At 43.6% G+C, this 14,917-nt stretch overlaps 7 protein-coding genes across 7 annotated transcripts; 3 read left to right on the forward strand and 4 right to left on the reverse strand.

The window, feature by feature from the left end:
• Nucleotides 1-3: 3 nt before the first annotated feature.
• L203_100208 (uncharacterized protein) lies at nt 4-1,176 on the reverse strand (the record flags this gene model as incomplete). Its single annotated transcript, XM_066209670.1, has 6 exons — nt 4-303; nt 360-502; nt 568-683; nt 735-891; nt 999-1,074; nt 1,126-1,176. The coding sequence occupies 6 exons, from the start codon at nt 1,174-1,176 to the stop codon at nt 4-6; spliced, it is 843 nt and encodes a 280-aa protein (XP_066065767.1).
• A 219-nt stretch (nt 1,177-1,395) lies between these two features.
• On the forward strand, nt 1,396-2,064 carry L203_100209 (uncharacterized protein; the record flags this gene model as incomplete). The annotated part of the gene is made up of 5 exons (XM_066209671.1): nt 1,396-1,465; nt 1,530-1,595; nt 1,673-1,767; nt 1,833-1,901; nt 1,954-2,064. 5 exons carry the CDS (start codon nt 1,396-1,398, stop codon nt 2,062-2,064), a joined length of 411 nt encoding a protein of 136 aa, XP_066065768.1.
• A 348-nt stretch (nt 2,065-2,412) lies between these two features.
• L203_100210 (uncharacterized protein) lies at nt 2,413-4,085 on the reverse strand (the record flags this gene model as incomplete). The annotated part of the gene is made up of 5 exons (XM_066209672.1): nt 2,413-2,430; nt 2,491-2,533; nt 2,589-3,647; nt 3,705-3,773; nt 3,829-4,085. 5 exons carry the CDS (start codon nt 4,083-4,085, stop codon nt 2,413-2,415), a joined length of 1,446 nt encoding a protein of 481 aa, XP_066065769.1.
• Nucleotides 4,086-4,663: 578 nt separating this feature from the next.
• Nucleotides 4,664-5,764, reverse strand: L203_100211 (uncharacterized protein; the record flags this gene model as incomplete). Its single annotated transcript, XM_066209673.1, has 4 exons — nt 4,664-4,840; nt 4,893-5,097; nt 5,147-5,231; nt 5,284-5,764. 4 exons carry the CDS (start codon nt 5,762-5,764, stop codon nt 4,664-4,666), a joined length of 948 nt encoding a protein of 315 aa, XP_066065770.1.
• Nucleotides 5,765-7,747: 1,983 nt separating this feature from the next.
• L203_100212 (uncharacterized protein) lies at nt 7,748-8,504 on the reverse strand (the record flags this gene model as incomplete). The annotated part of the gene is made up of 2 exons (XM_066209674.1): nt 7,748-7,897; nt 7,944-8,504. The coding sequence occupies 2 exons, from the start codon at nt 8,502-8,504 to the stop codon at nt 7,748-7,750; spliced, it is 711 nt and encodes a 236-aa protein (XP_066065771.1).
• A 338-nt stretch (nt 8,505-8,842) lies between these two features.
• Nucleotides 8,843-9,729, forward strand: L203_100213 (ATP synthase F1, delta subunit; the record flags this gene model as incomplete). Its single annotated transcript, XM_066209675.1, has 6 exons — nt 8,843-8,905; nt 8,975-9,131; nt 9,181-9,473; nt 9,523-9,574; nt 9,621-9,671; nt 9,719-9,729. 6 exons carry the CDS (start codon nt 8,843-8,845, stop codon nt 9,727-9,729), a joined length of 627 nt encoding a protein of 208 aa, XP_066065772.1.
• A 216-nt stretch (nt 9,730-9,945) lies between these two features.
• On the forward strand, nt 9,946-14,783 carry L203_100214 (HAD hydrolase, family IIID; the record flags this gene model as incomplete). The annotated part of the gene is made up of 17 exons (XM_066209676.1): nt 9,946-10,389; nt 10,455-10,828; nt 10,880-10,998; nt 11,049-12,130; nt 12,187-12,324; nt 12,377-12,409; nt 12,807-12,827; nt 12,885-13,324; nt 13,378-13,699; nt 13,760-13,814; nt 13,862-13,946; nt 13,995-14,136; nt 14,181-14,273; nt 14,322-14,381; nt 14,470-14,541; nt 14,590-14,640; nt 14,691-14,783. 17 exons carry the CDS (start codon nt 9,946-9,948, stop codon nt 14,781-14,783), a joined length of 3,624 nt encoding a protein of 1,207 aa, XP_066065773.1.
• Nucleotides 14,784-14,917: the final 134 nt, after the last annotated feature.

Consider the following 14,917-nt stretch of genomic DNA (forward strand, 5'->3'; position numbering starts at 1 on the left):
AGATCATACATCTCCTTCTAAAATATCCTCTTCTTCAATAAGCAGAACTCGATCAGGTGATATACTCGGGCTTTTTGAAATATATCTATCTCTCGTATCACCTTCTTCACCCGCCAACTCTGATCCATCAGGCGACGGCGACCTAGAGATGTACCGATCGCGTGAAGATGTAGCTGAAAGGGAGTGGGATCTGGAATTGGAAGGGGAGCGGGAAATGTAACGAGGTGGGGAGACAGATGCCGAGCGAGAACGAGATCGCGACCGAGAGCGACCCCGTTCATGTTCTTCTTCAGACTCTTCGTCCTGTTGCCGCGCAACTCATGAGTGGCACATCTAATAGCTGAAAAAGCAAAACATACGAGCAAGCTTTTTCTGGGCGGTAAACCCTCAGTCTCTTCTAAAACACTTCTTTGTGTCAGCCGGGGAAGAATGATATCGCAGACTCGTTCTTGTGTCAGAAGTTCGTCTATAAATTCATCAAAGTATGTCAACGAATAGCATCCTACAGTTGGCATAATTCTCAGTCACATTCGATCATAACCCAAAGGGCTAGGAAATAAGACGTACCAGGCTGTGCGACACGAAGTTTGCGATAATCTTTCATCAACGGCTCCAAGATCTCATAAACCTCTAAAGACCTGAACGTTAATCTGATATAGAAAGCCGCCAACGCTCTCAAATATCTGGTCGATAATCAGCCTTCCTTACAAATGTTGCAAACATGGACGATGTACTTGAATTCTTCAGCTAAAAGATATTCTATCAGGATTTCTTTTTCAGGTTGAAGCTGTAAAAGTTTGAGAACAAGACTGATGAACGGTGTAGGAGTTTGCCGGTCTGTCACTCCTCCAATGGCTTTCAATGCAATAGCTTTATCGATTATTGATTCAGCTGTATGAAGAAACATTTGCAGACATGTGTGAATGGTGATAGAGCCAAAGAACAACATCTATTGTGAGCCACAGAGAGAGTTTTAGTATCAGCGTAAAACTACGGACCTGTCAGTGCAAAGCAATGCTCTTTCCAATATAGTGAATCATATATACGAGCTCGAACGACTTTTTCAATGAGATACTACAGGTATGTTAGTAGCGCATTCAGCTAGAACGGAGCACATGGATATACCTGTGGATTGCTGCCATGTATGGCTGTAGCTCCTCGCTTTGTAGCGCTCATGTCCTTCTTAACTGACTGGGCAAAGATGGTTTTTATAAATTTTGGATCGTACAATGAAATAAATAAATAAATAGAAAACAAAAATAATGAAACTAGAGATATGGAAAACAAACTACCTCCACTTGGGTGTTCAATACTTTTAATTTAAAAACAAGATTGATTTATTTTTGCTTTCTATCTTTGCAACTTGATTTTTGTTTTGATTACCTTGTCCACAGCATGCCGGCTCCAGGCAAAGGCGAAGATGATGTTGCATTACCCAAAGCAACGGTAGTCAAAATCATTCAAGGTGCCGACCATCATTGCTTGTCATAGAATACAGTCCACCAGAGTCAGCTAATGAATAAATGTAGAAATGCTTCCTGATGACATCTCAGCTTCCAAAGAGGCTAAAGATATCATTTTTGACTGCTGTACGGGTGAGCAGGCTTGTATGGGCGTCCGAGCAGCCGTGTTGTCAACTGTTATCGACGGATCGTTAACAGACGGCTTTCAGAATGGATAAAGCTCATCTCCACACAATCCAACATGGTTTGTGAAGCATCTTCAAAGAAAACTATCTCTCCCGAGCATGTAATGGAAGCTCTCAAGGTAAGTTTAAATGTCTGCAGATGGTCTCGAAAGTGATCACTAACGTAAATGCTTGATTGAAACAGCAACTTGGCTTTGAAGATTTTTTGGCAGAAGTAGAAGAATCTCATACTGATTTCAAACAAGCTCAAAAAGTGCTTTCATAAGAGGATTATGTGACTTGAGATGCTGATGTATCTTATGTAGGAACGTATTCGGACACAACCCGATACTCAAGGTATGACAGAGGAAGAACTTATGGAGCTTCAAGAACGCTTGTTTGCTTCCAGTCATGCTCGTTTCGCTGGAGGGCAGTGACTAGTTTTGGATCGGAAAGGTTTGAGAGTTGAAAAAAGTACGGAAAGCAGTGTGTGTTGTATTAGCACAAGTTGGGCATCTTGAATGTGTATCTTTGGTGAACGCAATGAGCACTTGGTGTACAGAAAGCTGCTGGTCCTTACGGAAGAAGTTTAACTATCTTGCAAAATCCTATTCTGTATAACAAAGTGCCTTGAATCAGATTCAGTCAATCAAGAACACTAACCTATAGTTGAACCTAAACTATGTGAGACGATGATCTATGGCAACAACTCTCAACATTTAGACACCAATCAATCTCTTTTCAACAATTGGCCTCTTTGCTCGTACTCATGTTTCAATGGTTGGTCAAAGTAGATACAAAGCCTGCATTTTATGACAACTTTTCTTCAGAGCAAACCAACACAAATAATCGGTGTCACTTACAATTGAACCAATGGCTCCATGATCTGCCACTGTTCGACTGATCCTATCCCGAGCGAAAAGGGCAACTGGATGAATACGCATCACACAATGTACACTACAGAACATTGCTTATCGCTTCTCTTTCTCTCCTTTGTTTTGCTCGTTCGCGTGACTGTTGCTCAAATCTATGATATCTTTCCTCCTCTATAACATCCTTTTCGACCTTTTCTTCCAGCTGTCTAAGCGTCAATAGCACATCTTCACCCCATCTTCCACTTCCTTGCAAAATGGCCCTTCCCACTTCTTCTATAATCCGACCGATAAGCCTATTGGTGTCTTTGTCCCATTTGACACCCATCATTTCCATTTCTCTCACTCCTCTCTGCACACCCTCCAAATCCTTAAAACTATCCCAACGACAGGTTAAGACTTCATTGTAAGCTCCTGTGGAGCAGCCTGAAAGATAAGACTCGATGGAAGATGTTTGAGCGTGTTGAAATACGGCAAAAACGAGATAGGGAGAATTGAAGTTCTCTCTAAGCGTTTTCAATACGCGTGCCAATACTGTAGGGTAGACAGGTGAAAAGTTCAGTAATGGTGGTAAATCGGTTGGGGAAACTTGGGTAGTAGAGGGAGCGGTCATGGGTAATGGCTCAGCTTGAAGGACATCTGGCGTTCTTATAGTATTTAACTTGGGGCTTGCCGTGAATGATTGTGTTATAGAAGCCCCTGGCACGGCTTGGGCGCTTTTGGGTGGCTCAGGTTTCAATACTCTGTTCTTCGCCCATTCCAATAGTTCCAAGTCGCTTCCCATCAAACTCATCTCTTCCGTCAACATCTCCAGCTCTTCTATGTTTGCATCCTCATCCTTATCCCGATTAAATATTGGCCTCAATCTTTTTGCTTCATCTCTATTCCAACCTTGCAGTCCAAAACCCGTCCCCCCAGATTTAGCTGCAGAGTAAGGATCAGACGAAGGAGAATTGCTAAGAGGACTGTTGACCAAAAGAGAGCTAATGAGTTCGTTGAAAACAGTAGCTTCTGGGGGTGTCATACCAGCTCGACGGAAGCGCCCTTGTGGTCCGCGCATAGCTCTGGACGAGGCCGGATTTGATGAGAAGCTTAAACGTGAGGTTATTGATCGAGGATGGGTTCCATAATTTGGCTGTTTTGGCCATCTACAAAAGATGGCAAGCGTTAATAAGAATGCAGATGGTGAAGAAAGAAATGCGTACTCTTCTTCAAGAGCTGATAACAGCTGATTGAAATGTACTTCTTCGGCATCACCTTCCTTTTTGTTTGTTCTTATAATGCTCATCAGGGTGTCTATCAGAATGTCGAGATGCAGGCTACACTCACAGAGAAGCAGGTTGAGACAGACGATCGAAATGGGAGTCTTCTCTGTCAACAGGTGGCTGCTCTTTCTCTGCTTCAGTTTTTAAATGGTTATTCAAGCTGGCATTTTCTGGCGGCTCCTCGTGCGTTGAATCTCGTTTCCTGATATCACTCGTATCTGAAGCTGATCTCCTCAAAATTTGATCAGTCTCAAGTCGTCGAAACCAAGGTTTAGGTCTCCTTGAAATATATCGTAGGGAGCAAGAGAATAACTGTCGCATCTAGAACAGGAATCCTGAAGGTTCCAATAATTGAGAGGGCCAAGATATCACCTTTTACAGGCTTTTTGTAGAGCAATTGAGTTAAGATGAAAAATGAAGTCAAAATTATTCTGATTTACTGATCGTAATCTATTCTACGGCGGACGGACAGTGCTGCCATGTCCGTGTTAATTTACTTTGCCACTAAATTGAATAAAAAAGAAAAAGATTAAGAAACCAAAGTTGATATCGAATTATCATCACTATAAAATAATTTTTAAAACTAATCATTACAACATGAGAAGTGACGGCACCGTCTAATGCTCCTCTCCAGTCATTCAATCTCCCTCAATAACCTCCTTCCTTCAAGCATTAAGATTTCATGATTCATGCTGACCTGAGCAAAGACTACTACTATATATCATGTGTAATGACTATGAAAACCGCATATGTTTATATCCGATTACCTGTTCCTCAAGCAATAGCAAAGCTTTGAATGTCAAAAGTAAGTATGTAACAGGATACTGAATTTACCAAAACAGCGCCGGCCACAGCGCAGGGCAAGACTTAATGTCTGTTGAGATAGAAGAGTGACTTTGTCACTGGCCGTTCAAGCCCTCAGATATAGACTGCTGATCAGAAGGAAGTGAAGTAGGTTCTGCGGGCGAAGTAAAAAGAGGAATGGGTGGAAAAGGCTGGCTAGAAGGTTGAGGGGCCGAAGGGAACTCTTTACGTGCATCGATCAAGAGGGATACCTGCCAGCTTTTGACGCCAATCTGTGTTTAATCGTGAGCATATATGGTCTTTTATATATGATATCAAGCTTACATGCGCAAGACATAACAAAATTAATACCACACCACCGCCTACAGTGATAACACGCCGTTTCAACTTTGACTTATTTTTGTTCGACATTGTCTGTCTTGCTACAATGTATTTTTTAATACCGATGTCATCATCTTTGACGCGGAATTCTAGGAATATCATGACCGAGGAAACAAAAACAGTGATGGTAGCGATACAAATGCAAAGACTTGACCACCCTTAGCATATTGGCATGGCGTGGGGATACTGTAACTTACATGGAAGCTGCAAGTCGATCTCCGAAAGAATCCAAAAGTAATACCAACACACCCAAGCACATTGGAAAGATTATACTAGCCCAGGCTAAAAATTACAAGGTTAGCTCTGGGAACGGTGTTGGTTTGTTAATGCTCACTATGAACAAAGACAGCAGTGTTGCTCATGCGATCAAGGGGATCATCCTCTTTCGATACCTGAGCCTCTACATCTTGCGCTTCAAACCCTTGCGCCTTGGCTTCTTTATTCATCACTTCAACAAATTCCTGATCCTCCGCCGAAAACTTCTCAGACCCTTCCTCCTCGGAACCGTGTTGTTTCTCTGCAACCTCCTTGTCATTACTCCCATCTAGCGTCTTAAAGTCACTGGCTTGATCTGTGCCGTTGTAGTAACTATAAGTCCAGATTGACCATGGAGGTATCTGTGTATCGCGAACTATGGGTGTAGGTGGGACATAGGGCGAAGACAGAGGGAAAGAGAAACGTTGTCGCCTTGGTGCTGCTTCTTCAGTCGCAGCCCGAGGCGTCGGCTCAGGGCCGTTGACGGGGCCGTTGCTGGCACTGTTGTTGTTGTTGGCTGGCCGACGCAATGATGGGGTGTGGTTGATTGGAATGAACATACTTACAAATCTAAACTACAATACAAAACACAGAGATGCCTACTAGAAATTTTTTTGGTAGGTTCATTTATATGGTAACTCCACCTGATGAACTGCTTAATGATATATAAAGCCCCATAGTAAGATTATCATATAGCGTCCCCAAAACAGGGCGTACTGTTTCTCACAATGACTCATGCAAGTTCATAGCACCACTGCATCAGTTCAATACCAACTAAAATCAAGTCACAAGACGTGAGTCTCATCGCCGCATGATTTCCTGCTTTATACAGCTGGTTAAGCGCTATACTGCAAAAATGGAGATGGTTTTAAAAAAACTGGAGACTAGAGGTCATGAGGATTTGGGTAGGTTCAGCTCTACACTAAAAATTCGTGCGAAAATGCTATTTACATGACAATATGCCACCCCGTTGAAAGTCTGTGAGAAACTTGAATCTTGATTTTCAGCCGACTATGAAGATGTCTCCCTATATCTTGAATGATCAAGGTATATCGCTGCCGCTACAGACGGTATGAAGGCATTTATTCATGTGCCTGTTGCCGACAAAGCTTGTCTAACCTTTAGACTGACTACAACTGGCTCAGGCTAGCATCCGTTACCTTCCCTTAACTCGCCTAAAATATCGGCAGCCAAAAGAAAAGTCAAGATTAGCAGCTTTTCGAGTACGATCGTGCTGAAAGAAACCTGCCACTTGTGAAAAGTGGTGCTATATGCTGTTTGCTTCATTATCATCTTCAATCATGATTCCACTCCACTTCTTCCTTGATCAACGGATAAAAACGCTATGGGTATTACAGCTGTTCGACACCAAAAGATGTTCGCATCGGCGCTGAAAGGAACCTGGACCTCTCTTTCCATTTTCCTCTTTGCTAACAGTATCTATTTTCTCTTCTCTCCAACCTCAATTGGGCAACGATGACGACGCTTATAGCCTACTCATGTTGAGAGTAGAAATCGCAGATATCCTTTGCGACGTCATATGTCAACGGTGATAATCTATAAATGGTGTTGGTATAGTGTGACTTCTCAACCTTACCTCTAGCCTCATTGCTTCCCCTTCATTGCAAAAGCTTGTTGTTTTTCCCTTGCCTCCTCTATCTATTTCAAGCGTGAGGACATTGTGTGTCTGGATGTCATAACTTTGGGATTATGACAGGGAATATAGGCAATAAATAATAGTGCAACTCCGATTGCATTATTGTGACCTTTTGGTTCAGAGCGTGAGTTTTAATTATTGCTATTACTCATGACACTGGGAGCCATCACGTACAGTATTCGGGCTTGGTGGGAGAGACTGCACACCAAGTTGCGCTCCCATACCTGATTTGCGTGTCGTTGAAAAAACACTTTCGATGGCCTGACTTTTCATGCTTAATCCTTTTGTAGAAATTGTCTTATCCTGAAGAACGTGTCCATGCCAATACCACGGATCAATGTGCCATACTGTGTTGTGCCTTTAGTTATATAATATCTCATTGACTTTTCCTAAATAAATGAATAAATATTTTTAAAAAATCAGTCGCGTCGATTATCCCGATATCAGACCATCGCGAAACCATCCTATCTCTCAGTGTCCCGATCTGTGTACGTTCACAAGAGTCGGACAAAATGTCGTAAGAATCCGGTCCGGTTCGATGGTGGACCGACGTCAACCGGCGTTGCCGCTTAAAGCCGAGAATTCTTTATTTAACGGCCGAGAGCCGCTTTGGATTGGGACACTGTAAATCAAATGATGGCATCATCTGTCAGGCACGAACATGGGATGAGCTGACTTTCTAGATTGGATGGAGGAATATTATGAAAAGGCAAAGAGAATGGAAAAAGAGAGAAACCAGCTGATAGTCCTTACCACCAAATCCGGAAAAAGTATGCATGTATTTCTACTGCTGGACACCACAGTCTATAGTCGCAGATGAGATGACAAGGTAAAATATTCAGATCAGCCGAGCATTGCGACCGTACATGAATTAAAAAACACAGTTTCATGATGAAGCCTGCGTTGAAGTCTCATCTTTGGCCTTTTCCGTCTCTTCCTTTTTCAGTTGTTCAATCTCTTCTGCTGTCAAAAACCTCCCGCCTTTTCCTCGAGGTCGGGAGCAAGCATGGCGATGGCGAGATTCGTGCAGGTATGGCTACAAGATGTTAGAGGTTTAACGTATGAGTCAGGGTGGTATTCACCTTTCGGGATCGTACCAGCCTGTTGAGCTCCTCTAATCTTGCCCTCGCTAGGCGTCGTTTGAGGATGCGATGGTATTGCTTGGCATTAACGTATAACGGCTCTTCATTATCCACATCTAACTTATCTCCTCCCGCAACTCGATCTGATGAACTTGTCTCTTCTTTGACTTCAATCAAGCTCTCTCCGCTCTCTGAAAGATATTCCTCGGGCTGAACCTGCCGTTGGACAGAAACAGAAGGGTGATATCGATGGCTTTGCAACTGACTATATGTTGAAGGTCCTGGTTGGCTCAGATCAAGGTCAAGGAAGGTTGTAGGATCGTCCGGTGCGTTGTGTTGAGGAGGATTCGAATTGGATTGTACATGGTAGAGTGTACGCGAAAAGTTGGGCGGGACAAGATTGGGATAAGAATGGATATGTCTGTACGGTTGAGATGTATTCGGAGGAGTGGGAAAGGAGTAATTTGCGAGGGCTAATGTCGTCAGCTTGTGGCCAAACGTAGCAATACTCACGACTTGGATCGTTCTTGGGAAGGTCGAGAGGGGTTGGGAAATTATCATACGGTGATGAAAAAGATGGATCTGAAAAGGTGGGAGAAGATGGGTAGTTGCTTTGATTGCTTGGGAACAGCTGAAATATGGGTAATGAAGTAGACATCACTATAAGAGATGTACAGATAAATGAATAAATATTCAGATGAAAGAAAAAGAAAAAGAAAGGTGGAGTAGATGCGCATCTTACCCGAAATCCGAATAAAAATGTTAACATTTATCTAACCCTAATTAAAAGTAAATAACGTGCCACGGAACTAATCCCGCAAAGGCCGACCATCCTCTTTGCTTATCCGTCTGTATCTTGAATGTAGATGCTATTCCTTGCTCAGCTTTTTTCCTTAAAAATGGCGTTTATCTCCAGATTACTCGTCTCTAGGGGTTATGCCACTGCAGCCAATGCCGTCAAGGTGCGTTTCGCGCCTTTTTCTCGTCAGAAAGACTCCCAGAATTGACAGAATTACCATCGTTTTACTCAGGCTCCCCTCCAACTCAACTCACTTACTGGTACCTACGCCACTTCCACCTATCTTGCTGCACTGAAAAAGTCCCCCAAGGACCTCGAAGCCCTTGCAAAAGATATTGAGGCATTTGACAAGCAGATCAAGGATAACCCCAAGGTGGCTGCTTTTATCCGTATGTTTAGTGGTATGGACCAAGGAATGGTATTTGACAGATATGGTAGAAAACCCCACTCTCTCTGTCTCTGAGAGATCCACCGCGCTCTCTTCTTTCGTCCCTTCCTCTGCGTCCCCTATCCTTGGCAACCTTCTCATGGTCCTCTCCGAGAACGGCCGTCTCTCCTCGGCCCCCAAAGTCTTTGCTGACTTCAACTCTTTAATTGCTGCGTACAGGGGAGAGCTGGAGGTAGTCGTGACTAGCGCTGAACCCCTCGACTCGAAAGCCATGTCAAGGTTGGATAAGGCTTTGAAGGGAACAGATATTGCCAAGGGAAAGACATTGAAAGTTGTCAACAAGGTATGTAGGGCATAGCTTAAAAATAGAAAGGTTACTGATAGGAATGAAGGTCAACCCTTCAGTGCTTGGTGGTCTTTTAGTCGACTTTGGAGATAAGAGCAGTGAGTCGATAATTGGCGTGTTTGACTAGATGCTAACTACATTCAGTCGATCTCTCAACCTCTTCCAAGGTTAACCGATTCAATACTGCTCTCGCTCGTGCGTTGCTCATTTAAATGGCTTGCATGATACTGACAGAATCACAGAGGGTGTGTAAAGTAGTAATGAAATGGTAAATAGAATAAGATGTTATGAATAAAATCATATGCTGCATTTTTGCTCGTCGGTTTTGTTGCATTGAAGAAATTCCTTTGTGATACAAATCTGCTGTGATCTAAATATTACCATATTTATTCTTTTTTTATTTTTTTATTTTTTTATTTGTCTTTTACCTTTCTTTTTTTCTCTATATATTTCATTCATACAGTCAACTATGCCTCATTCAAGACCAAATTCTATAGGATCTATATCTTCACTCCCCCCTTCTGACGCCTACAAACCAGACGACATGGCTATCCAAGACCTTGAACGTGAAGTCAGCTCTACCGGCTCTATACGTCTAGCGGCCAAACATCTTGCCCAGGTTGCTCAAGCTGAGAAAGAGAGGGGAAAAAAGGAGAAAGAAATAATATCGAGGTCTAGAGCTCAAGCTCATCAGTACGCAATGTGGGCAGAAGATCCGGAAGAAGCAGACTATCTAAACATTCATGGTGAAGAGAATGACGATCAACAGCTTGACGTTAAAGGTGAAGTGTTGATGAGCGATGAAGAGATGAACCATGATGCCATGGGCCACATGCAAGAAGTTGTGGATGGTCTTTGGATAGGCGACCTTGTTGCTGCAAGTGATACTAAAGAGTTGGAAAAACATGGTATTGTGAATCTCTATTTTGTCTCTAAGTGACAAGACTGATGCTGTGGGCTGCGACTGTGGCTGTATAGACAAATATACTCTCCCTTCTAAGACCAGCACTTTGTTTCCCAGATACATATGCCATCTATCCGCTTGAGATTGATGATTCGGCGGACACCGACTTGCTCAGCCACTTGCCCAGTTGCGTAGCTTGGCTTAAAGAAATCCTCAAATTGCGCGAAAAGACACTCTTTGGCAGCAACAGAGACAATGGAGAGCACCCTGAAAGAGTCTCTGAGATTGCTTCTATTGCCCAGGCCGTAAAACCTGGCGGTGTGCTGGTACATTGTCAAGCGGGGATGTCCAGATCAGCGAGTGTGGTGGCTGCGTTCTTGATGAAAGAATATGAGCTTGATCCGATAGAGGCGGTAACCATGATTAGGAAAAAGAGACCCGTAATAGAGTGCATCACCTTTCGTATCGTGTTAAGAATGCAGCTGATACAATATTTTAGACCTTCTGCGACTTTCTGGCATCAACTTGGTCTATTTTACAATGCTAATGGAAAAGTATCTCTTAAAGATCGATCAACTAGGCAATACTATATGGAACGCACCACTACTCAATTCATCAGTATGTTCTTGGCTGCTATAATTAGAAGCGCAAAACTAATATGACTGTAGATGGCGATGGTACTGCTCCGTCTATGGATAAAATGGCAAAATATCCAGCCTCGCCTTCGGTTTCAAATCCTCCAACTCCAAAAGGCACTGCTAACAGGAAAATAAGGTGCAAAATATGCCGTCGTCTCTTAGCCGTTCGAGAACACATGATGGATCACATTCTCGACCAAGCTCCTCCTCCTTCATGCCCCAGAACACCCACTTCTGGTTCTTTACATAGTCCAAGGGCAAGCTTCTCAAGCGGCGCTGGAATGGGCTTCACTGATACCAGATTTACTGATGAAATTGGTAGAAAAGCGATGAGAGATAGGGAAAGGAGGGGGAGTCAGATAAGTGATGTGATCAACCCATTGACAGGAATGCTTGGTGCAGTGCGTTCGAGAAGATCGAGTTCGGGAACGGCGGCACCAAGTCCTTTACCCTCCCAAACGCTCTATGAACGAGATTCCAATACATTGTCGCCCTTGGCATCGAGTCAGAGTGCAAGTACGGGGATGGACGTGAAACTATCAAAACCGGTATCTCCTAAAGTAACTTTGCCTCGTACCAAGTCAGAGCCTCTCGAAACAGCACCAGAAACAGCTTCTTCGCCTACCTCCTCTTCTGTTCCCGCTCATGGTATCACGGAGGCACAAACTCTCGGTGGATTCGCACCCGGAAAAAGGGAAGACAGGCAGCTACAATCAGCGGATCAGCTTGCTGCTCGTCTCCCACCGCATCTCCTTGCTCTTCGAATGATAGGATCAGGTAGCGGCGATTTGGCGGCGCTTTCCTCACCTATAGGCAGTTCGCCTGCTTCCAGTCCAGAGAGGGATGCTGCTTCGTCACCTGTCCATTTTTCTGCAAGCACTGCTGGCAACACTGGCATGACATCCCCGACAACTATATCAAACACAATACCCTCTGTCTCCGGAGCTGGCGCCAGCCAAACAGCAAGAAGGATGAGTCTTTTAGCAATGACACCTACAACCGCAGAGGGCCGAAAAGAAGGCAATAAGGAGAGGAGAGGAAGTGGCGGGGAGTTGTATGGGGGTCCACCCATCTTGATAAATCCTAAATGCTCGGGATACTTCGTCGAGCCTGTTCGTTCCTTTTTCGTAATTTGACATTAGCAGCTAATAAAAATCATCTCGTTTAGTTGACATGGATGGAGCCTGTGCTGTCCACAGGCGCTATAGCTGGCAAACTAGTTTGTCCTAACGACAAATGTGGGGTTAAGATTGGAAACTTCGATTGGGCCGGAATGCAGTGTGGTTGCAAAGAATGGGTTACCCCTGTAAGATCTTTCCCTTGTATACTCTGGCTTGAAGACTAATCAGAAACCTTAGGGGTTTTGCATACATAGAAGCAAGGTTGACGAGGTCTGGTAGAGCACGATCTCTAGAATATAAAAGTCTTGAAAGGCATTATAATGTGGATGTGATTGAATCTCCTTGATCATGGCATTATGATAATATACAGCGTTGTGTCACTATAGTGACTGTCTTTATACTAATTATATGCATATATTTACCCCCTGTTAAGGATTTGGTCGTGTTTATAGAGGTAGCATATAAGAGAGAATAAGCACAGTAATAAGAATTTCTCAAAGATGAGATTAAGAGTTATGCAATTAGGCGTGCCGATCCTCCGCATGCCTATCTATCACTCATGTTTCTACATCTCCGGCTAATCACGTGATTTGTAGAAGAAAGGAATAGAAGAAGGACCTCTGAATGATTTTGACAATGAAAGATAGAATGAGATGGTGAGTGGAAGGAAAAGGAGTTGAATCGAGAGGTAAGCATTGGTTAATCATAGAACATAAATGACAACAAGAGTATCTATACATTGTAGACGACAATATCAAGTATGTCTCGACAACACACAAACCATCCTGGCACACCACTCCAATCAGATATACCTATAGACACAAAACCTTTACTTACAACAACAACTCTGGATTTGTTAGAAAACGACGGAAACAATAGAAAGAACCCCGTCTCTATAGATGGAAATGAGATGAGAAGAGCAGTTGTTGCTGTACCCGATGTGGAGATTGGCTCAGAAGGAAAGCGAATCAAGACCTTTCATGATGTGGAGCAGCCGAGGACTGTAATGCAAGACGAGCCTATTGATAATGATTGTGATGCAGTTGGGCAAGGAACAGAGGACAATTCAACCTCCCCAATCATATCCACTGTACCTCTGGTGGAAGAGATTGAAGAAGAATGGTGGGATCTCAAGATGCAATGGGGAGGCAAGGTGTATGATGTGCGTGTGGAGGGAAACGATATGTAGGCTTTTGTTGCTTTCGTTGTGTCCTATTGCTGACATTATTCATGTGTAGGGTTTACGACTTTCGAGAGACGATTGCTTCCCTCACTAACGTCCCACCCGATTCTCAGAAACTGATTGGTCTCTCTCCCTCTATCAAGGGCAAGCTGAATGCGTCACATGATGCAACTCGTTTCGCCCTTCTGAATGTAAAAAAAGGCGGGAAGTTTGTGTTGGTAGGGACGAGGGTGGATGAGAGATTCTTGGATCCAGTCAAGGTGGAAGGAGAAGGTGGTGAAGGAGATTTTGATGTGGATTACAAGGGAGGGAACGTTGGGCAAGATCCCAGGAATCTGAGAAAGGTTCAGGAACTGGTACAAAAGTATCCTGTCACGGTGAGTCATATCTGCATAGCGTTGTCTGGTATGGGAATCAAGGGTGATTCGATATAATAGGTGATGAACGAACCGCGACAAGGAAAGAGACTGCTTGTCCTTGACCTGGACTATAGTATGTCCCCAGTGCTGTCCCGATTACAGCTGAATGAATCGTATTAGCTATCGTCGATACCAAGCCTCTCCTGGAAGGATCGCTCCCGCCCTCAGAGTGTGCTCGACCAGGTTTACACGAGTTTCTGGAGCAGTAAGGCTCAATTTCAAGAACTAATTCAGTAGAGTTGACGAAGAGCAGGGTATACCCATATTACGACATTGCCATCTGGTCTCAGACATCGTGGCGTTGGCTCGAGACCAAGTTGGTTGAGCTTGACCTGATAGGAGGCCACAGAGCGTACAAGATCTCTTTCGTAGTAGACAGAAGTTGCATGTTTCCAGTAAGTAAACTCATTTCCCTGTACTGTAACTGAAGTTTGTCTAGGTGTTTTCACAGAAAGATGGCCAGCCGTATAAACATGAAGTCAAGCCACTTGCCTATCTATGGGCATCGTTCCCCCAATGGTCTGCCAAAAATGTATGCCAATTGTTTCAAACAGGATAGCGAAAGCTAACCACAACACAGTCGATACACATTGACGATCTATCACGTAATTTTGCCCTCAATCCAGGAGAGGGCCTAAAGGTATGTTTTCCTGTCTCCGCTTGCGTCAATAAGAATGTTACCCCTTTGGCCCAAAGATTGGAGATATGTTGACGAAAGGATAACACAGATTCGGGCTTTTAATAGCGCTCGTCTTCCAGAAGGTTCAACTGATAGGGAATTAAAGTATCTGGGGTTATACGTGAGTCATACTTTACAGAGTAAAGAGTGGTCAACTTATACAAGGCAGCTGGTGCATATCGCAACTACCGTGCATGATTTTACTACCATCTATCACAAGGTGAGATGGCATGCTAGACTGATCTCCATGGAAACTGACTATATCAGAAGGACTGGACTCGTGCTGTCAAGCAGATGCGCCGAGAGCAAAGACAGCAGCAGCAAACATCTCAATCGCCGCCGTCTCCAGAAGGGAACCCTTGAGCTATTGTAAAAGACAAATTATCAAGTGGAAGAGTTGAGAAAAGAACAGTTGTATATTTGATTGTAGATAATAGTTATTCCATAAACTTATGCCACGTGGCTCATGTGACGGTACCTTTTCTTATCCATATATA

The sequence above is a fragment of the Cryptococcus depauperatus genome, chromosome 1 (assembly GCF_001720195.1).
Source record: "Cryptococcus depauperatus CBS 7841 chromosome 1, complete sequence".
Lineage (NCBI taxonomy): Eukaryota > Fungi > Basidiomycota > Tremellomycetes > Tremellales > Cryptococcaceae > Cryptococcus > Cryptococcus depauperatus.